This window comes from Macaca thibetana, chromosome 19, assembly GCF_024542745.1.
Source record: "Macaca thibetana thibetana isolate TM-01 chromosome 19, ASM2454274v1, whole genome shotgun sequence".
NCBI classification, from domain to species: domain Eukaryota; kingdom Metazoa; phylum Chordata; class Mammalia; order Primates; family Cercopithecidae; genus Macaca; species Macaca thibetana.
In genome coordinates, this window is record NC_065596.1 from 25,392,447 (window position 1) to 25,415,202 (window position 22,756).

Consider the following 22,756-nt stretch of genomic DNA (forward strand, 5'->3'; position numbering starts at 1 on the left):
CAGACCTGCTGGAGTTCTGGTATTAATCTGTTTATGGTCTGTTTCCCTCCACCAGAACATGGTCCTCATTAAAGGCAGAGATTTTTGTCTGTCATATTTTCTGCTGTATCCCCAGCGCCTGGGATACTGACTGGCTCAATAAATATACGTTGAGTGAAGAATGAATGAATTACCATTCTCATGAACATTATTATTTGATGGCAACTGTAAAGCAACAGTAACAATAATTGTCACTGCCACTGCTGCTATTGTTGGTATATCTGCTTTTTATTTATTACACACTATATCCCTGAAATTGAGCTAAGCAGTTCCTTGTTTAAGCTTTACAGACCACGCTGTATGCCCTTTTTGCTTTCTTTTTTTTTTTTTTTTTTGACAGAGTCTCGCTCTGTCACCCAGGCTGGAGTGCAGAGGCCTGATCTTGGCTCACTGCAACCTCCACCTCCCAGGTTCAAGTGATTTTCCTGTCTCAGACTCCCTAGTGGCTGGGATTATAGGCATGTGCCACCATGCCAGCTAATTTTTGTATTTTTAGTAAAGATGGGTTTGTGTCATGTTGGCCAGGCTGGCCTTGAACTCCTGACCTCAGCTGATCCTCCTGCCTTGGCCTCCCAAAGTGCTGGGATTAAAGGGGTCAGCCACTGCGCCTGCGCCCCAGCCCCCAACCTTTTTTTTTTTTTTTTTTTTTTTTTTGAGACAGGTCTGGCTCTGTCACCCAAGCTGTAGTGCGGTGGCGCGAGGGTGGCTCACCGCAGCCTCTAACTCCTGGGCTCACACAGTCCTTCCGCCTCAGCCTCCCAAATTGCTGAGCCACCGCGCCCTACTATGCCCATTTTTCAGATAAAGAATCTGAGGGCCCTCGAGGAGAAACCACTTGCTCAACATGAGCCCAGGTCTTGTCTGACCCCAAAGCCCATGGGTTTAGGCTGGGTGGAAGGACAGCCTGGCGGGCTCAGGATCTGTCCCATCACGAGTTGAAACCTCAGCTCTGCCACTCGGCAACCGCGAGTCGTTAGTAAGCTGCTGAATCTCTCCGCGTGCCTCCGTTTCCTCACCTGGGATGTGGGCGTCCTCACACGGGAAGCCGCCTCTTCTAGAGCGCGCTGAGGGAGCGAGCGCGCGTCTGTAGCGGGACTGAGCGCCCGGAGAGACCTGCGCAGGCGCAGGCGCGCCGGGACGTGGGGGGGGGCGCAGCCTCGGTGACGCCCCCGCGCCTGAGGGGACTCGCCGCCAACTTCCCTCGGCTCCCTGGTCTGGAATTTGAAGAAGTGGGTATTCCCCTTCCCACTCCAGGCACTGACGGAGCGGCCCCCCGGGGATTCCAGGACCTGAGCTCCGGGGGCTGGACTCGCAGCGGCCGCGGCAGAGCGAGCGGCGCCGGGAAGCGAGAAGGAGGTGTCCGCCCGAGGCCCAGCTGTCCGGAGCAACTGGCATGGCCCGAACCATGGCCGCCGCATGGCCTCCGCTGCTGCTGGCGCTACTGGTGCTGTCCTGGCCACCCCCAGGAACCGGTGAGTGACCTCCGCGCAGTCCGGCGGCCCCTCTCTCGCTTCCAGCTCCGGATCCAAGCCGGGTATTTGGCCCCTTGGGTCCCCGAAGATGACGGCGCCGCCCGGCGCCACCCACCCCCCATCTCTGCCCCGGGGTTTGAAGGAACACGGGGCGAGGGCAGGACCCTCCTCGTAGGCATCCGGAGAGCGGTCGGAGTTGGGTTTAGAACTTCCTCGAAATTGGCAGCAACACAGGGTGGGCACAAGACCCTCCTCTGGGCCCCTCGGAAAGGGGATGGAGTTGGGTGCGGACATTTCCCAAAAAGGCAAGAGAATGTCGGAAAATCAGCAGATGGTGACTCATGCGGGATTACCTTACCCAGGTTCCTGCTCAGCACACCCAGGCCATAACCCAGCAGCCTGCTGGCGGGCTGGGTCTGGACGGAGAGGATGGTTGAAGTTGGGGAGGCGGACAGTGGGTGACACTTGACACCGTTACCCCTCTGACCCCCAATGTCTGACTCCAAGGGACTGGCCATTCATTCTTTTTTTTTTTTTTTTTTTTTTTTAATTTTGAGACAGTCTCACTCCATCATCCAGGCTGGAGTGCAGTGTCCTGATCTTGTCTCACTGCTGCCTCCTCCTCCCGGGTTCAAGCGATTCTCCTGCTTCAGCCTCCCGAGGAGCTCGGATTACAGACATGGGCCACCATGCCTGGCTAACATTTTTGTATTTTTAGCAGAGACAGGATTTCACCATGTTGGCCAGGCTGGTCTCCTGATAAATATATATATATTATATATATTTTATATATATATTATATATTATATATAATACAAATAATATATAATTTTATATATTATGTATTATATAAATAATAATATATTATATCATAATGTACACTATATTTCTTAGTAAATATTAAATATATTTATAACATACATGTTATCTATATAAGAAAATATATTTTATTGTACATTTAATGAGTAAATAAATAATATATATTTTATGTATTTATATATTTTGTGTGTGTGTATATATATATATTTATTGTGTATCTGTGTGTATGAGAGAGAGAGACAAGGTCTTGCTCTGTTGCCCAGGCTGGAGTGCAGTGGCACCATCCCGGCTCACTGCAACCTGGACTTCCCAGGCTCAAGTGATCCTCTCACTGTGGCTTCTGGAGGAGCTGGGATTATAGGTGCTCACCACCACACCTGGCTAATTTTTTTGTATTTTTGTTAGAGATAGGGTTTCTCTATGCTGCCCAGGCTGATTGCAGCCAAGCACAGTGGCTCATGCCTGTAATCCCAACACTTTGGGAGGCTGAGGTGGGAGGATCACTTGAGCTTAGGAATTCAAAACCAGCCTGGGCAACATGGCAAGACCCCATCACTACAAAAATAATTAGCTAAATAAAAATTTAAAAATAAAAAAGAAACCTCCACTGAGGCCCATGCGAAGCTTGCTACTATGGCTTCCTGTGGGGTCCAGGTGAGCGCTGCTGGCTCGGCTAACGAAACTCCCAAAATACCGGACAACATGGGAGATTGGCTTTGGGGCGTATACCGCTTTGCCACTGATAGGAATGACTTCTGGAGGAACTTGATACTAAATTTGGGACTCTTTGCAGCCGGAGTTTGGCTGGCCAGGAACTGGAGTGACATCGACCCCATGGCACCTCAGCCGGGGGTGTATAGCCAAGTAGACAAATGGAATCCTGTGCTGAACCCGAATCTTCCAAAAAACAGCCTACAATCTGTGACCACCAGAAGATGTGCCCTGATAGCGGCTGAAGTTTGATTCAGATGGGCACTTTTCTTCCCTCTCCCTGCCTAGTTTCCTTTTGTTCCTTGAGTCCACGCAGAATTCCATTCTCTGGTCAGCAGACAGGCTTAAGCTAAAGTATTGCCTTTGTTCTATAAAGTTCTGTACATAGTTCCCAAGCTTCTGCAGGGGGTGATCTTTGCTCTTGTCCTGAGAAATAACAGTGCTGTTTTAACAAACATTTGAAATAAATACCGCACACACACAAAAAATAAAAATTAAAAAAATTAAAAAATAAAAAAGAATGCATAAGACTATGTTTATTAGTGTCAATAAGCACTGACACATGTTGAGGACCTACTATGTGCTAGGGCCCTTAGCAGAAAGATTTTTATATAGGACCTGGGGGATTAGAGGTCAGTCTCTGACCACCCGAGTTCAAATCCCACCTCTGCCACTAAACCTCTGTATGACTTGGAGGACGCTATACTCTGTGTCAGTTTCCCTGTCTGTAAAATGATGTTAACAGTAGTGCTGGCCTCAGGGGGCTATTTGAGGATTAAATGCCAAGATATATGTGAAGCACCCAGAATAGGCCCTGAATGTGTCAGCACCCTGTGAGTGTGCACTGTTCTAAGTCTCATTGTACAAACTAGGAAAAAGAATCAGACAGGTTAAGTAACCGGCCTGAAGCCTCACTATAATTGCCTTCCTCTTGTGCCACGATCCCCCACATTCTTCCAACCAGGATCCACCCAGAGTAATAATACAGCCTTTCATGGATTTGAAGATCCAGGATTTCTCCCCATTTTCTACATTGGGGGTATTCTAACCCCTAATGGCAATTGTGCTGTAAATAACGACAGTCATGGTATGTGAAAGCTACGACACCGGTGTGATGAAAAAGTTCTGGACCAGGTGCGGTGGCTCACACCTGTAATCCCAGCACTTTGGGAGGCCGAGGCAGGAGGATCACTTGAGGTCAGGAGTTCAAGACCAGCCTGGCCAACATGGTGAAACCCCATCTCTACTAAAAAAAAATTAAAAAATTAGCCGGGTGTGGTGGTGGGAGTCTGTCATCCAGCTACTCAGAAAGCTGAGGCAGGAAACTGCTTGAGCCCCGGAGGCAGAGCTTGCAATGAGCAGAGATCATGCCACTGCACTCCACCTGGGCGACAGAGCGAGACTCCGTCTCAAAAAAAAAAAAAGAAAAGAAAAAGTTCTGGAGCTGTATAATGGTGACGGTTGCACAACACTGTGAAATGTGTGTAGTGCCACTGAACTGTATGCTTTAAATGGCTTAAATGGTAAATTTAGTTTTTTAACCACAATATTTACCACAATTTTTTAAATCAGTGATGTTGAGATTAAGGGAAATACGGTAATAATAGAAGAAATATAGTAATAAATAGCCAAAGTGAAGGAACACGGCCAAGTTGCAGACCATCCCGGACGCCCTTACCTCCTCGCCTGCCTTGACCCCAACTAGTGCCCCAGTCCCCCCTCCCCCCACACCCCACCGTCCACCAGGTCTCCAGGGCCCCAGCGTGCAATTGCACGCCCAGGTGCCCGGGCTCCCGGAGCCCCTCACTATCTAGCCCAGGAACGCCCCGGGTCTGACACCTTCTCTTCGGTTCTCCGCAGGGGACATCGTCGTGCAGGCGCCCACCCAGGTGCCCGGCTTCTTGGGCGACTCCGTGACGCTGCCCTGCTACCTACAGGTGCCCGGCATGGAGGAGACTCACGTGTCACAGCTGACTTGGTCGCGGCATGGTGAATCCGGCAGCATGGCCGTCTTCCACCAAACGCAGGGCCCCAACTATTCGGAGCCCAAACGGCTGGAATTCGTGGCTGCCAGACTGGGCACAGAGCTGCGGGATGCCTCGCTGAGGATGTTCGGGTTGCGTGTCGAGGATGAAGGCAACTACACCTGCCTGTTCGTCGCGTTCCCACAGGGCAGCAGGAGCGTGGATATCTGGCTCCGAGTGCTTGGTGAGCCGGGGCTTTGGGGAGTCTGAATGAAAGGTGGAGACTTGGTGGGAGGATCAGGGAAGTCAGCAAAGAGTGGGGAGGCCTGGGAGGGAGGGGGATTCCCTCCACAGCAGATTCCCTGGGGACAAAAGGAGGGGCAGCACAATGATGGGGGTGGAGTGGGAGGAGGCACATGGGGGGAGAGGCTGCAGGGCAGGAAGGGAGCAGAGATCTCCTGGAGTAAGGACCCCCCAAGCCTCGGGTTAGAAGGCCCTTAGGGAGAGGGAGGTGTGTATTGGAAAGGGAGCTGGGAGGGGACCCAAAAGGAAGGGAGGAGGCCTGGGTGGCCTCTTCTGGGCCCCTCCTTTCCTCATCTGTAAAAGGGTTGGTGACAATAGTATCACCCTTGGAAAGCTGTCCTGAGTGTCCCGGTGCAGCCTTAGAGCTTCACCGCTGGCCCATGTGAGCCCCTTAGAGCTGTCAGTTACTGTTACTTTATTTGGTGAAAAAGGAGAAAGTTGAAACAGACAGACAGGAAAGCAAGGATCCTGATACCCAAAAGAGGAGGGGATCTGCTTTCATTTTCATGAGCTCTATGAGGCCCTCCTCTTGGAACTTGAGCAAGAAATCTCTGTGCCTCAGTTTCCTCATCTGTGGGATGGGGATCACCATGAGGATTCAAGAAAACTGACCCTGTTTTTTTTTGAGCCAGAGTTTAGCTCTGTCGCCCAGGCTGGAGTGCAGTGGTGTGGTCACAGCAGGTCCTCACTGCAGCCTGGAACTCCTGCGCACAAGGGATGTTCCTACCCTCCTGTAGCTGGAATTACAGGAAAGTGCCACCACGCCCAACTTGTTTTTGTTTTGTTTAGTTTGGTTTGGTTTGGTTTTTTTAAGCTTATGTGCCAAGAACTATTCCAGGCCTGTGCATGAGAAACTCATGAAATGTCAAGGGCTTGGAACTGTGCCTGGCACACAACACCCGACCACAGGCAGCTCTTGTCGCTCCAGCAAGCCTGGGATTCCAGGTGTCATGGTTTAGGATGAGGGTAAAACAGAAACAGCAAGTCAAGTTAAGGAGAAATCTTTGGTTAATAATACAGGTAATGATGGGGAAGCAAGTTCCAGGTTTGGGAATCACCAGGATGATGATTAAGAGATGGTCAAGGTGGTTTTGGAGTCAGACAGACCTTATGTGAAAGCCTAGCTCTGCTGCTTACAGCTGTGTCACCGTGGGCAAGTCACTTCCCTTCTCAACTTCAGGGCTCAGGCTTCCTCTCCTCCACTGAGCCCCAGACTAGGATAACCCCCTTTGGGTTTCCCCTTCCCAGCCCTGCCCTCTCCGAGTCATCACTGCCTAGGAAAGAATCTGTCTGCCCCCTTGGACTGTACCCATGAGGGCAGAACCAGGGCTATTTTGGTCACTGCTGGGCCCCAGCACTTTCCAGCAAACAGTATTTATGGAGCACTTACTATGTGCCATTCTGACAGCTTCACCTGCATATTCTTATTGCTTATGGTGCCATCACTACCCCTGTCAACAGACAAGGAAACTGAGGCACAGACTTGCCCAAGACCACCCAGCTGCTCAGGGACACAGCAGGGGTTTAAACCATGCCATCCTGTATCCTTTTTTTTTTTTTCTTTTTCTTTTTTTGAGACAGATTCTCGCTCTGTTGCCCAGGCTGGAGAGCAGTGACAATCTCAGCTCACCGCAACCTCCACCTCTCAAGTTCAAGCAGTTCTCTGGCCTCAGCCTCCCAAGTAACTGGGATTACTGGTGTGTGCCACCACACCTTGGCTCATTTTTAGTAGAGACAGTTTCCCCTGGTCAGGCTGGTCTCGAACTCCTGACCTCAAGCGATCCACCAACCTCAGCCTCCCAAAGTTCTGGGATTATAGGCATGAGCCACCCCACCCAGCCACCATGCCATCCTGTACCCTTAATGAATGCCTCCTTCTACCACGGAGGGGTTCATTGAATGACCTGTTGCTTTTGTTCCTCTTCCCAGCCAAGCCCCAGAACACAGCTGAGGTTCAGAAGGTCCAGCTCACTGGAAAACCAGTGCCCGTGGCCCGCTGCGTCTCCACAGGGGGTCGCCCGCCGGCCCACATCACCTGGCACTCAGACCTGGGCGGGATGCCCAATACCAGCCAGGCGCCAGGGTTCCTGTCTGGCACAGTCACTGTCACCAGCCTCTGGATTTTGGTGCCCTCAAGCCAGGTGGACGGCAAGAGTGTGACCTGCAAGGTGGAGCACGAGAGCTTTGAGAAGCCTCAGCTGCTGACTGTGAACCTCACCGTCTACTGTGAGTGTGCCCGAGTCAGTGACGGCAAGATCCCCTGCCAGGCTGCCCCTACCACTGTCTACACTTACTCCCCAAGGCACTGTAGGCATTGCTTCCTTCATCTGCACTGGCTCCCCTGACTCCTGTCTACACGACCCACCCCCATTATCTGCACCAGCTCCCCTGGGCCGTAAACAACACTGTCCCTATTGCCTACACCAGTTTACTCGGGCCATAGTCAATGCTGGTACCCAGATTGTCTGCCCTGGCTCCTCTAGCCACTGTCTGCATGGATACCCCACACTCTATTGACTCCCTTGAGCACAGTCTACACTGCCCCCAAACTGCCTGCACCTGCTTCCCCAGGCAACTATCCACAATGACCTTCCCCACATTGCTACACTGGTTCTCCTGGCCACAATCAGCACTGCCGCCCTTCTTGTCTACACCCACTCCCTTGTCCATTTCTTTCTTTCTTTCTTTCTTTTTTCTTTTGAAATAAAGTCTCACTCTGTCACCCAGGCTGGAGTACAGTGGCACAGTCTCGGCTCACTGTAACCTCTGCCTCCCAAGTTCAGGTGGTTCTCCCCTCAGCCTCCCAAATAGCTGGGATTACAGGTGCATGCCACCACACCTGGCTAATTTTTGTATTTTTAGTAGACAGGGTTTCACCATGTTGGCCAGGCTGTTCTCAAACTCCTGACCTCGGGTGATCTGCCTGCCTCGGCCTCCCAAAGTGTGCTGGAATTACAGGCATGAGCCACCATGCCCGGCCTTTTTTTTTTTTTCCTTTGGACAGGGTCTCACTCTGTCACCCAGGCTGGAGTGTAGGGGCATGAGCATGGCTCCTACAGCCTCAACCTTCCAGGCTCAAGTGATCCTCCCCCCTCAGCCTCCCAAGTAACTGGGACTACAGGTACAGCCACCATGCCCAGCTAATTTTACAATTTTTTGTAGAGAGAGTTTTGCTATGTTGCCCAGGCTGGTCTTAAACTTCTAGGCTCAAGTGATCCTCCCGCCTCAGTCTCCCGAAGTGCTGAGATTACAGGCGTGAGCCACTGCACCTGGCCTCTTGTCCATTTTCTACACTGCCTTACCATTGTCTACATTGGCTCTTCTGGGCCACAGACAGCACTATCCCCATTGTCTACACCAGCTATTTCGGCCATCAGCTGTGGGGTGTTTTCACTGTCTCACATGGTGTCTACACTGGCTCCTGTGACCACTGTCTACATAAACACCCCACTTTTTCTACACTGGTTCTCCTAGGCACTCTCTAAAGTGCCCCTCGACACTGTCTACACTGACTCCCTGGAGAACTGTCTGCATTCACCTCCCACATTGTATCGACCAGTTCCCCTGAGCCACGATCGACCATCTCTGCCGGGTGCTGGCTGCATTGATCTTCCCACGTTGTTTGTGCTGGCTCCCCTCAGCAGTGTCTGCAGAGTCCCCCAGTGTAGTCTCCATGCTCCTCTGCCCAATGTTGTCTACACTGGCTCACTTACAGGCTGTTGAGTCTCGCCCCACATCACCACACTGGCCTCCTTGTGTTCTGTCTGCACGGCCCCTGACAGCATCTGTCCTGGTTCTCCTGCACAGCGTTACTTCCAGCAGCTCCCTCACGGCGTCATCGACATTGACACCCACACATTTATCTCCACTGACAGCCCCAGGGACTCTCTAACCAGTGCTGTCTAACAGAAATAGCACGCAAGCGCATATAGGATTTTTAATTCTCCAGCAGCCACCCCATTAAAAAGTTAAAAGAAAGAGACCAGGCACGGTGGCTCACGCCAGCACTTTGGGAGGCTGAGGCAGGTGGCTCACCTGAGGTCAGGCATTCCAGACCAGCCTGACCTCAAGTAAGCCACCTGCCTCAGCTAATTTTTCTATTTGTAGCAGAGACGGGGTTTCACCATGTTGGCCAGGCTGGTCTCAAAAAATGCAAAAATTAGCCAGGCATGGTGACAGGTGCCTATAATCCCAGCTACTCGGGAGGCTGAGGCAGGAGAATTGCTAGAACCTGGGAGGCCGAGGTTGCAGTGAGCAAGATCACGCCATTGCACTCTAGCCTGGGCAACAGAGCAAGACTCTGTCTCAAAATCAAAAAAAGAAAAGAAAGAGATGAAATGTATTTGTTTATTTATTTATCTATTTATTTATTTGAGGCGGGGTCTTACTGTGTCACCCAGACTGGAGTGCGGTGGCACAGCTCACTGCAGCCTCAATCTCTTGGTCTTAATTGATCCTCCCACCTCAGCCTCAGTCTCCTGAGTAGCTGGGACTACAGGCATGTGACACCATGCCCAGCTAATTTTCGTGTGTGTGTGTGTGTGTGTGTGTGTGTGTGTGTGTGTGACGGAGTCTTGCTCTGTCACCTAGGCTAGAGTGCAGTGGCGCGATCTCGGCTCACTGCAGCCTCCGCCTCTCGGGTTCAAGCGATTCTCCTGCCTCGGCCTCCTGAGTAGCTGAGATTACAAGCCCTGGCTACAGTACCCAGCTAATTTTTGTATTTGTAGCAGAGACGGGGTTTCACCACGTTGGCCAGGCTGGTCTTAAACTCCTGACCTCATGATCCACCCACCTTGGCCTCCCAAAATGCTGGGATTACAGACATGAGTCACCACACCCAGCCTATTTTTATTTTTTATAGAGACAGGATCTCCCTATGTTGCCCAGGTTGGTCTCAAACTCCTAGGCTCAAGCGATCCTCCTGCCTCAACCTCCCAAGGTACTGGGATTATAGGCATGAGCCTGGCCAAAGTTAATTTTAATAATTGCCCAATATACCCAAAATATTATTTCAACTTGTAATTGTTTTTTTTAATTATTCTTGAGATCTTTCCCATTGATTTTGCCCTAGTAAAGCCTTTGAAATCTGGTGTGTATTTCAGCCTGGCTATATTTCGCGTGCTCAATGGTCACATGTGGCCAGTAGGTGCCACATTGGACAGCGCAGATCTAGACTAAGCTCCCACATTGTCTACACTGGCTCATCCAAATACTGTCTACACACACACACACACAGGGCCTGTCTTAATTTCACCAGCTCCTGGGGTGGGGGTGATCTCACCCCCACCACTACATTTTCAACACTGGCCTGACAATGTAGCATCTACTGTAATATTCCAATATCCTGTCTACACTGAGCCCATCAGTAATATCCACACAAGCTCTTCTAGGCATCATTCATACTGTTCCTCCCATCATTGTCTATACTGCCTACTCCCCTGCCAGGCAAGTGGTACACAGATTTCCTCAGGTACTGTCTATCCTGGAGTCCCTCAACACTGTCACTGGGTCTAAGCGAGGAGGAGATCTACACTGACTCCTACCCCTCGCCCCCCAAAAAACCCTGTCTCATTGGCCTGCCCCCTGAGGACATTGAAATCACATCGGGGATGGCTGAGCAGCAGCCTAGAGCAGGGTTATCCAGGACTCTTTCCCACAGGACTTGTCGGAGCCTTGAATACACTGCCGTGTGTTATGAGTGGTCATTGCCTATGAGTGAGAAAAGGAGGAGGCCTTTTCCCACAGGACACCCAAGACATGCCTGGTCCGGGCCACCCAGGAAAGCTAGTGGAGAAAAGCAGGTCCTCAGAAGCCCTCTCCATGTGCCCACTGACCACAGACTCCCAGGCTTCTGCTCTCTGCGGCACCCCATCTCCCTAGACGACTCCTAGGCCTCTGCAGCTCCCGCTGTTTTCCAAATATCCCCAGGCCTTTTCCTGCAGTGATGTGAATCCCACGTAGCCCTCGGCTCCCCAAAGTCTCCCTGTCTCTGAACCTCTGTGTCCATTTCCTGCAGACCCCCCAGAGGTATCCATCTCTGGCTATGATAACAACTGGTACCTCAGCCAGAATGAGGCCACCCTGACCTGCGACGCTCGCAGCAACCCAGAGCCCACAGGCTACAACTGGAGCACGTGAGTCCTGGGTTTCAGGGGGGAGGGCCTGGGGGTGTGGATTTGTGGGTCTGAGGGAGGAGACGCTGGGGGCCTGGACTCCTGGGACTGAGGGAGGAGGGGCTGGACCTGGACCCCTGGGTCTGAGGGAGGAGAGGCTGGGGGCCTGGAATCCTGGTCTAAGAGAGCAGGGGGATTCAGAAAAGAAAAAAAGAGGAGGTTGACTTCGGGGTCCCCCAATGGGGGGGCATCTCTGTTTTGACATCTCTGTTTTCCAGTTGAGGCATTTAGCAGGTGGTTTAATCCTGGCTGGTGGATGCACCTGCTCTTGGGGTGTGCCTGCTCTGTGCCCGGTACTTCCCCCGAATCCCACGTGACCCCATGCTGTGCAGAGTCAGCAGCTGTTGTCATGCCCAGGTTAAAGACCAGCCACGAGAGGGCAGAAGCGGCCCTTGAATCAGCCCTGGCTCCAAAGCTGGTCCTCCGCCTCTTGGCCAAGCTTGTCTAACCTGCAGGCCGCATAATTTGTAAACTTTCTTAAATCATTATGAGATTTTTTTTTTGCAATTTTTTTTTAGCTCATCAGCTATCATTAGTGTTAGTGTATTTTATGTATGGCCCAAGAGAGTTCTTCTTCTTCCAGTGTGGCCCAGGGAAGCCAAAAGATTGGACACCCCCACGCTAGACTGTAACCACCTCACCGTCACCTTGTGTAACCTACTTGGTTATCTCTGGATGGAGCAAGTACTATCCCCATTGTCTAGATGAGAAAGTTGAGGCTCACAGCAATAAGATTTCTCCAGATTCATACTGAAACTGGGGTCAAGAGCAGGATGAGAAAAAGGCAAAGGGATAATACAAAATTTTATAATACATAATTTTACTGAACCGCCTTTTTTTCTTTTTTTTAAGAAGGGGCTCTGTCGCCCAGGCTGGAGTGCAGCGGTGTGATCATAGCTCACTGCAGCCTGGACCTCCCTGGGCTCAGGTGATCCTCCCGCCTCAGCCTCCTGAGTAGCTGGGACTACAGGCACACACCACCATACTCAGCTAATTTCATTGTATTTTTTTGCAGAGACAGGGTTTCACCACATTACCCAGGCTGGTCTCCAACCCCTGGGCTCAAGCAATCAACCCACCTCAGCCTCCCAAAGTGCTGGGATTGCAGGTGTGAGCCACCTCGCCCAGCCTTACATCTTTTTCCTTATTACAAAAGTAACTTGTGTCCACTGTAGAAATATCAACTAAATTAGTTATGAGAAAAAAGAATAAAGAAGCACCTATAGTCAAGTGTACCCAGCCACCTCCAGAAATACCCAGTGACCACTTATTATACATCCTTCTGTCTTTTTTCTCTGTTTCTAAACAAAGACTGGAATTATGCTATACATATAATTTTGAAACTTTTCCTGTATCTTGTGAATATCTTCCCATGTCAAAGCACAGAGATCCACACTCCATTTTCCCCCACGTTGTATTAGGAAGACTGTCAAACATACAGAAAAATCGTAGGAATTTTCCAGTGAACACTTAAGATTCCACCACGTGAATTCCCCCACTAACATTTTACTGTGCTTGCTTTATCATGTTTCTGTGATTCCTTCGGTCCCTCCATTCATCCATCAATCATATTATGCACTTCGGAGCACCCCCAGATCCCCTGTTTTTTGTTTGTTTGTTTGTTTGTTTGTTTTTTGAGACAGGGCCTTACTCTGTTGCTCAGGCTGCAATGCAGTGGCACAATCACAGCTCACTGCAGCCTTGAACTCCTGGGCTCAAGTGATCCTCCAGCTTCAGCCTCCCAGATAGCTGGGACTACAGGCACACACCACCACGCCTGGCTAACCTGGCCCCTTTTTCAATGTTGCTGGGATTCCATCACTTTAATAAAAAAAAAAAATTTTAAGAATAGAGACAGGATCTCACTATGTTGCCCAGGCTGGTCTTGAACTCCTGTACTCAAGCAGTCCTCTCGCCTGGGCCTCCCAAAGGGCAGGGAAGGGATTCCAACATATGTGGATGACATCAGTTATTTAACCAGTCCCCAGTAGAGGACACAGATGTCATTTTCCATTTTCAACTCTGCATATGCCATGGTGGTGACCATCCCCAGTGGTCACTTGTCAGCAGTTGTCAGTGGAAGGAATTGCTGGTCAAAGGTTTTCGATTGGTATGACGGTGCCTTTACTGTCCTGCCTCAAAGTGCCACAATTCAGGCTCTTGATCCGGATGGCTGCGTTTGCATCCCAGCTCTGCAGAGTGCCCAAAGCCCGATGCTTCCATCTCCTCCACCTCTGTTCATTAAACCAGTATTTCTTGACTGCTTACTGTAGTAAGTAAGCCAGGTGCAACTAACCAACATATGCGAGTCAATAAAACAGACCAAATTTCCTCCCCATATGGAGCTTCCATTATAATGGTGAAAGAAACAAGAAGCAAGATAAAGTCATAAAGTGTGTAGTGTGTATGCAATGGTGATGAATACCATGGAGAAGATAAAGCAGAGAAGGGAATGGGACTGGGTGTCGTGGCTCATGCCTGTAATCCCAGCACCTTGGGAGGCAGAGATGGGAGGATCACTTGAGGCTAGGAGTTCGAGACCAGTCTGGCCAACATGGCACAACCCCATCTCTACCAAAAAAGATACAAAAATTGGCCGGGTGTGGTGGCACACACCTGTAGTCCCAGCTACTCAGGAGGCTGAGGTGGGGAGATTCTGTACACCCAGGAGGTGGAGGTTGCAGTGAGCCAAGATGGCGCCACTGCACTCCAACCTGGGTGACAGAGTGAGACCCTGTCTCAAAAAAATAATAATTAAATAAAAGAGAGAAGGGAATGGGAAGGGTGATCATCACAGTTGAAATAGGGTGGCAGGCCGGGTGCGGTGGCTCAAGCCTGTAATCCCAGCACTTTGGGAGGCCGAGACGGGCAGATCACGAGGTCAGGAGATCAAGACCAGCCTGGCTAACACGGTGAAACCCCATCTCTACCAAAAAAGACAAAAAACTAGCCGGGCGTGGTGGTGGGCGCCTGTAGTCCCAGCTACCAGGGAGGCTGAGGCAGGAGAATGGCGGGAACCCGGGAGGCGGAGCTTGCAGTGAGCTGAGATCCGGCCACTGCACTCCAGCCTTGGCGACAGAGCGAGACTCCGTCTCAAAAAAAAAAAAAAGAAAAAAGAAATAGGGTGGCCAAGTGAGGTGTTACTAAGGTGACATCCCAGCAGAGGCCTGAAGGAGATGAGGGTGAGCTCTGTGGGTACCTGGGGGGAAAGCATTCGGGCAGAAGGAACAGCATGGGCAAACCCATTTCTATCCATCAGTCCCTGCATAAGCAAACACACCGGACACCTAACTGGAGAGTTTGAGGACCAACAAGGAGGCCACTGTGGATGCAGAGGCTGAAGCAAAGGGGAGAGTAATGGAAAACGTGGGCAGAGGTAGCAGGGACCAGATCACGTGGGGCCTGTGACAGGAGAAGACTTCGGTTTAACTCTGTCAGGCTGAGCCGCCAGAGGGTACTGAGCTGAGGGATGGGAACTGACTTAGGGTTCACAGGCGACCTCTGGTGGCCATGTGGGGAAAAGATGAGGGGGCCAGGGCAGAAACAGAGCCCAGTGTGGAGGCGGCTGCTGGGGGCCCGGATGCACCGCGCCAGAGCAGGGAGGTGGCCCTGGAAGCCCTGAGGAGCGGTGGGATTCTGGGTAGATCTTAAGGCGGGGCCGACAGGATTGGCTAATGGGTTGGGTGTGGGCATGAGAGGAAGGGAAGAGTTGGGGGGCCTCCAGAGTTGCTCTCCGCTTATGCCATAGAGGGTGTGAGGGTTCCTGGCACGCAGTGAGTGCTCAATCACTGTCACTCCGGACCTGCAGCAGAGGCCACCTCCTCACCTTTCTGTCACTCCCAGGACCATGGGTCCCCTGCCACCCTTCGCTGTGGCCCAGGGCGCCCAGCTCCTGATCCGTCCTGTGGACAAACCAATCAACACAACTTTCATCTGCAACGTCACCAATGCCCTAGGAGCTCGCCAGGCAGAACTGACCGTCCAGGTCAAAGGTGAGGAACTCCCTGGGTCGGGAGAACAGGGACCAAAGGAAGAGGTCGAGGCAGGGTTCCCTCTCCAGTGCTCTCTGGCTCCCATCCTTCTCCTAAGCCTTCTCACAAAAGGACCAGTCGGGCCAGTTGTACTCCCCTGTTAACTCCATACCTATACCACTGGTACCGTTGTTCAGCTGCCTGAATACACTCCCTCCACACACACAGGTTGGGATAGATGTGGAATCCCTCTCTCTCAGGGACTCAGGCCTTTCCAAATGTATTAGGCAGACCTCTATCAATTGCAATTGACAGAAACACAAAGTAGTCTAAACAAAAAAACAAACAAAACAAGACTGTATTGAAAATTCACCTTCAGTTTATGGTTAGATCCAGGGGCTCCAACCATGTAACCCAGAAACTTTTATTTTGTACATCTCTTGTCTCTTTTTGTTATACTGGCTTTATTCCCAGGCAGGCTTTGAAGCAAGATGGCCCTCAGCAGCAACAGGCTTACATCCTACCACAATAGCAACAGCAGGAGAAAAAAACACACCACTTTCAATAACTGTAGCCAAAGTCCCAGGGCTGGCTCTCATTGGCCCAGCTTAGGCCACAGCCCACCTATGAACCAATCATAGCAGCCAGGGAGAATGGAATATTCTGATTGGCCAGGCCTGTGTCAAAGTACCATTCTAGGAACTAGAGGGTGGGATCCAGTCCACCTAAATTAACTAGACTGAGGCAGGTGGAGTGGCGGCTCCCCAAGGAAATTTGAGATGCCATTTCAAGAATGAGGGATAAACCCCAAGAGTTTTCTTACCTAAATACCTGTTTCCTTGTCTTTCAGAGGGACCTCCCAGTGAGCACTCAGGCATGTCCAGTAACATCATCATCTTCCTGATTCTGGGAATCGTGATTCTTCTGACCCTCGTGGGGATCGGGCTTTATTTCTATCGGTCCAGATGTTCCCGAGAGTTTCTTTGGTGCCATCATCTGTCTCCCTCGAGTGAGCATCACCAGAGCTGCCATAATTGAGCACCTACTATGTGCTGGGCTCTGTGCTGAGTCCTTCCCATGTGCTTCTCACTGAATCATCACCCCACTGCCATGAGGTTTCCCCCATTTGACCAATGACGGTGCAGAGCCAGGGAGTCTCGTTCACTGGTTCATTTACAAATCTTATTTACAGAGTGGGAGAAGAGCATATAGGGCCTTAAGGCTGTGGTAGGGACTTTGAAATTTAATTCAGGTGATGTGGGAGTCCCTGCCAGATGGATAGAGGGTGAAATAATGCCTAACCCCTCAGCCTTACTCCATCTGCCTTGTTCAGGAGTGACTCCTAGGAGAAGTTGGCAGGAACTGGCACCTCTGATCCTCAGCTCTAAAAGGGTCTGATGCTGTCACACCTCAAGAGATTTGCACAGGCCGTTCCCCTGCCTGGAGCACCCTCCTTCTGGAGAAGTGCGCCAGCTAATTCTGTAATCAAAGGAGCAATACTTTGCTGAGCACCGTCTACGTGCCACTTTGTGTGTGTAACCCCCTCGATTTCAATTTCTAATTTTTTTTATTATTTATATATTTATTTATTTTTGAGATAGGCTCTCTGTCTGTCGCCCAGGCTGGAGTGCAGTGGCGCGATCTTGGCTCACTGTAGCCTCCACCTCCCAGGTTCAAGCGATTCTCATGCCTCAGCCTCCTGAGTAGCTGGGATTACAGGCACGCACCACCGTGCCCAGCTAATTTTTGTATTTTTAGGAGAGACAAGGTTTTGCCATGTTGGCCAGGCTGGTCTTGAACTCCTGGCCTCATGTGATCCACCCACCTCAGCCTCCAAAGTGCTGGGATTACAGGCGTGAGCCACCACACCTGGCCTGTACAATCTCATCAAGGAGCACCCAGCAAAGTGGTTCTCCCATGAGCCCCGTTTTACAGAGGAGGAAATATTTGTTTGACAGATGAAGTTACCTGCTAATGGTCAAACAGCTGGAAAGTGGTTGATGGAGAGAAGAAGCCAGATCTTTGACTACCAAGCTTTTCCCTCAACCACTAAACAAAGCTGCTGCCTCACATCCCGGACAGATGCTGCCTCTTCCAGGAAGCCCTCCCTGACCCCCAAGCCAGGGCCAAGGATCCACTAGGCTCTCACACCCCAGATTGTGATTGCTATTATTACTATTATTGTTACTATTATTATCTCTTTTTTTTTTTTTTTTTTTTTTGAGACAGAGTCTCACTCTGTCCCCCGGGCTAGAGTGCAGTGGCACAATCTCGGCTCACTGCAAGCTCCACCTCCTGGGTTCACGCCACTCTCCTGCCTCAGCCTCCTGAGTAGCTGGGACTACAGGCGCCCGCCACCGTGCCCGGCTAATTTTTTGTATTTTTAGTAGAGACGGGGTTTCACTGTGGTCTCGATCTCCTGACCTTGTGATCCGCCTGCCTCGGCCTCCCAAAGTGCTGGGATTACAGGCGTGAGCCACTGCGCCCACACTATTATTGTTATTATTAACATAAACTGCACAAGAGCAGGTTTTTGTTTTTTGTTTTTTGTTTTTTTTTTCTTTTTGAGACAAGATCTCACTCTGTTGCCCGGACTGGAGTAGTGCAGTTGTGTGATCTTGGCTCACTGCAGCCTCAACCTCCCAGGCTCAGGTGATTCTCCCACCTCAGCCTCTCGAGTAGCTGGGATTATAGGCATGCGCTCCCATGCCTGGCTAATTTTTTATATTTTTAGTAGAGATGGAGTTTCGCTGTGTTGCCCAAGCTGGTCTCAAACTCCTAGACTCCAGCAATCTGCCTACCTCAGCCTCCCAGAGTGCTGGAATTACAGGCGTGAGCCACCACGCCTGGCCAAGAACAGGCATTTTTATCTCTTTTGTTCACAGCTATGTCCCCAGCACTTAGAATGTACCTGGCACAAAATAGACATTTACTATTTGCTGAATAATAACTACTATTTGCTAAATACACCCCTGTTGAATAGTCCAGGAAACTGCAACACAGAGAGGTTAAGTCACTTGTCCAAGTTCACACAGCTCCTAAAGGACAGAGATGGAATTTGAACCCATCCATCTGGTTCTAGAGCCAGGCTCGATATTTATGGATATTTAATAACCAAGTGAATAACTGAATGACCAGATCCTTACAGAGCACCCCCGCCATCCCTGTCTCACACACGTGTATACCATTAAGGGAAATGGCGCCCGCGTGTAATAGCAGAGGCAGAACTTGACATTTTCAGGGCCCTGACACCCAGGCATGTCTTCTTCCCATGCTTCCCAGCATTATGCCTTCCTGACGACTTCCCCTCCTATTTCCCCAGGTAAGGAGCATGCCAGCGCCTCGGCTAATGGGGTAAGTGCAGTGCTGGAGCTAAGGAGGGTGTGGGGTCTGCACAGACTACAGACCAGACGTCTCCAGATGCCCGCAAGAGCCTGGGTCTTTTCTCCTGGTGCCCCAAGCAGCATTTCCCAACCCTTCCTGCTGGGCAGAATCCGCTGTAGAGTTTGCTAAGACGCAGCCCCAGACAGTCTGGTCTGTGATAGGGCCAGGGAATCTGCATTTTAATATCCACCGTCCCCCGACCCGGCCTCAATTCCACCCGTGGCCACACCTTGAGAAGCACCGCCCTGGCTTCCAGGGAGAGGGGAGGGGATGGGCCTGCCGTTCTTTGCACATTAGGCTTTGGTGGGAAGGTGTTTGATTTTGTTCAAAAGAGCCCTGAGGCTAAAGTGTGAAAACCCTCTTCTAGTATATCTCCTATTCAGATGTGAGCAGAGAGGCCAGCTTTTCCCAGGATCCACAGACAGAGGGCACAAGGTGACACCGTCGGGACTGAGCAGGGAGAGAGACTGGAGCTGGCAAGGACATGGGCCTCCGGAGTTGGACCCCGCCCCAATGGATGAAGACCCCCTCCAAAGAGACCAGCCTCCCTCCCTGTGCCAGACCTCAAAACGAGGGAGGCAGGTGCAAGTTCAGAGGTCTCCAAGACCACCCTCCGTTCATTTGCTAGAAGGACTCACTAGACTCAGGAAAGCTGTTAGGCTCACAGTTACAGCTTGTTATAGTAAAAAGATAGGGATTAAGATCAGCACAGGGAGGAGGTGCACAGCCCACACTCCAGGAGAGATGAGGCGCCGGCTACCAGCTGCTGTCTCCCAGTGGAGCCATAGAGGCAGCACCTGATTCTCACAGCAACACACGTGATGACATGCAAGTACTGCCAACCAGAGCAGCTCACTCGAGATCTTCGTGTCCAGAGTTTTTTGTTTGTCTTGAGACAGGGTCTGGCTCTGTTGGCCCACTGGAGTGCATTGGTGAAATCACAGCTCATTGCAGCCTTGACTTCTCAACTCCAAGTCATCCTCCCACCTCAGCCTCCTGAGTAGCTACGACTACAGGTATGTGCCACCATGTCTGGCTAATCTTTTTATTTTTTGTAGAGATGAGGTCTCCCTGTGTTGCCCAGGCTGGTCTTGAACTCTTGGCTTCAAGTGATACTTCTGCCTTGGCCTCCCAAAATGCCGAATTAAGCAGCTCACCACCCACATGACTGACCTCATACATCAAGCCAATACCGTGTGGCCCAAGACCCCCACCATAAATCACATCATTTATGATGTGGCCCAGAGTGGCCCAAGACTCTCAGATCAGCTACCAGCAGGATATTCCAAGGGCTTGGAGATGAATGCCCAGGAGCTGAGGATAAAGGGCCAGATCTTTGTTTGGGCAAGGTTAAGCCTCTACTGCATAGCAGACCACACAGAAGGGTGTGGACCACCAGAGAATTTTGGTAAAAATTTGGCCTCTGGCCTTGAGCTTCCAATTCTCTGTATCCGTCAGACTTCTGTGGTTACAAGAAATAGCTGCTGACCCTGGTCACCAGAGGCTGCAACTCAGGCCGCAAGCAGCTGCCTGGGGCGTGTCCAAGGAGCAGAGACAACTACTGGACATGAACTTGAAGAAGGTAGTCAGCTGCAGCCACTTTCGGCCAGCATCTGCAGCCAGCAAGCTGGGACTGGCAGGAAATAACCCACAAAAGAAGCAAATGCTATTTCCAGCTCCAGGGGGAGGGGATGCAGGGGGAGGCGGCACTGCAGTTGCTGAGGACACGCTCCTATAGGACCAAGATGGATGCGACCCAAGACCCAGGAGGCCGAGCTGCTCAGATGCAACTGATAAGTTTACTTTAAAAAGGTCTATGATCTTGAGGGCAGACACCAGAATTCCTCTTATAAAGAAAACTGTTTGGGAAAATACCTTGAGGGAGAAAAGACCTTGGGCCAAGATGCTAAATGAGAATACAAAGCCTGAGCTGCTCTGCAAGAGAAAATAAGCGGGACGGAGGATCTGCTGTGGACAGAGATGGAAGAGTGGGGAACAGAGAAGTGTGGGGAAGAGATACGAACCAGCAGGATGGCAGTGGCAAAGGGTTCAAGGGGTGATGAGGCCAGTGGGACCCCACAGAGTTGGGGAGACAAAGGAACATTGGTTGCTTTGGTGGCACATAAGCTCCTTGTCTTTCTCCAGCGCCCAAAATCTCATTAAAACTTATTTATTGTACCTCCAGTGGCTGTGTGCAATGGGGTCTCTTGTGGAAATGAAGGAGGAGACGGGTTTCATGTGTACCATCACCACATGGGATGGAACCGGAGGCATGGAAGCAAGATGCTAAATGAAGAAGGCTGTGAGGGCTAGGATTCCCAGGCACCTTAGGAACAGCTTGTCTTTTTTTGTTTTTTTTTTCCTCTCCAAAAAAATTTTTTAAGAGACAGTGTCTACTGTCACCCAGGCTGGAGTGCAGTGGCATGATCATAGCTCATTGTAGCCTCTAACTCCGGACCTCAAGCAATCCTCCCACCTCAGCCTCCCAAGTAGCTGGGACCACAGGTGCCCCTCACCATGCCAAGCTAACTTTTAAAAATTAGATAGTACAGAAACTTCCCAAAACTGGAAGTTATAAAAAGACATGAGGGATCCGTTCTAATTTGTGTTTAGAGTGTAATGGTCCAGCTCCATTCTTTTACACGTGGATATCCAGTTTTACACAACACTATGAATGTAATGAATGCCACTGAGTCATACACTCAAAAATAGCTAAAATGGCAAATTTTCTGTTATCTCTTTTTAACCACAATTTTAGAAAATTAATTGCAAAACCATTGAATAGTACATTTTATTTATTTATTATTTGTTTATTTATTTTAGAAACAGAGTCTCACTTTGTTGCCCAGACTGGAGTGCAGTGGCGTGATCATGGCTCATTTCAGCCTAGACCTGCTGGGCTCACACGATCCTTCCATCTCAGCCTCCAGAATAGCTGGGACTATAGGTGGGCACCACCCCACCTGGCTAAATTTTTAAAAAATTTTTGTAGAGATGGGCATCTCACTATGTTGCCTAGGCTGGTCTGGAACTCCTGGGCTCAAGTGCTTCTCCTGCCTCGGCCTCCCAAAGTGCTGGGATTACAGATGTGAGCCACCGTGCCCGCCCTGGACCTTACTTTTGTTGCTCAGTTTCTGGTAATTCAGAGTTGTTGTTCTTACAACCTTAGTTGTTCTACAGCCACCTCATATTCCATGGGAGGGATTTACAGGGCTCTTTTAACGAGGCCCCTAAAGACAGGCGTTTGTATCATTTCCAGCCTTTTACTATTACAATGTTGTAGTGAATAACTTTAGACACTGTCATTTATTTTATTTATTTATTTATTTATTTCAGAGACAGGAATCTTGCCATCTTGCCCAGGCTGGTCTCAAACTCCTGGGCTCAAACAGTCCTCCCGCCTCGGCCTCCTAAAATACTGGGATTTATAGGCATAAGCCCCCATGCCTGGCCAATGCACACTGTCATTTAGCTTATGTCAACACCTGAGTGTAGGACACACTCCTGGAGGTGGAATTGCTGGGCCAAAGAGTTTGTTTCTTGTCATTGTGATAGATATTGACAAATGAACCCTCCCAGAAGTTGTGCTGAGTTCTGTTCCCACCAGCGACATAGGTGATGACCTCTTTCTGGAGGAAGGGGGCATCCTTGGGATCCACAGAGCCAGGAATGGAGAGTAGGCCCAGAATTTTGGTATAGATGTTCTATAAACTTATAGTAAGGTTAAGAAAACCGCAACTATCCATATCAGAGTCTTGGTGGGGGGCGGGGTATAACGGAGATCATAAAGGGGCTAAAACACTGGACACCCTCCCTCCGCATTGCTCCTGCATGGGAGTCGGGAATCTTTTCAGGTCGATATGATCTCACCTTGAGGAGCTGTGAGTTCCCAGAAGCCTCTGGGTTACTGATTGCTTGTG

At 50.4% G+C, this 22,756-nt stretch overlaps 2 protein-coding genes across 7 annotated transcripts in view; both read left to right on the forward strand.

Annotated features, from left to right (window-relative positions):
- The window catches only part of PVR (PVR cell adhesion molecule), a 102,472-nt gene extending 81,452 nt beyond the window's left edge, over window positions 1–21,020 (forward strand). Inside the window, exons 1-8 of one of the 6 annotated variants that reach the window (XM_050772234.1) lie at window positions 1,128–1,511; window positions 4,902–5,249; window positions 7,238–7,534; window positions 11,325–11,442; window positions 15,325–15,473; window positions 16,303–16,461; window positions 18,775–18,806; window positions 19,204–21,020. In XM_050772234.1, the coding sequence (XP_050628191.1) occupies window positions 1,433–1,511; window positions 4,902–5,249; window positions 7,238–7,534; window positions 11,325–11,442; window positions 15,325–15,473; window positions 16,303–16,461; window positions 18,775–18,806; window positions 19,204–19,275 (1,254 nt within the window). In that variant the 5' untranslated portion in view covers window positions 1,128–1,432 and the 3' untranslated portion in view covers window positions 19,276–21,020. Of the gene's footprint in view, window positions 1–1,127; window positions 1,512–4,901; window positions 5,250–7,237; window positions 7,535–11,324; window positions 11,443–15,324; window positions 15,474–16,302; window positions 16,462–18,774; window positions 18,807–19,203 lie in introns of those variants that run through there. The other 5 variants (XM_050772240.1, XM_050772238.1, XR_007721758.1 and 2 more) reach the window with 5 other exon arrangements.
- LOC126943518 (mitochondrial import receptor subunit TOM6 homolog) lies at window positions 2,544–3,520 on the forward strand. The gene has a single exon (XM_050772357.1). The coding sequence runs from the start codon at window positions 2,964–2,966 to the stop codon at window positions 3,291–3,293; it is 330 nt and encodes a 109-aa protein (XP_050628314.1). The 5' UTR covers window positions 2,544–2,963; the 3' UTR covers window positions 3,294–3,520.
- Window positions 21,021–22,756: the final 1,736 nt, after the last annotated feature.

Excerpts from the sequence above, each read along its gene's own strand:
- LOC126943518 (XM_050772357.1), top strand. The coding sequence starts at position 2,964 with ATGGCTTCCTGTGGGGTCCAGGTGAGCGCTGCTGGCTCGGCTAACGAA.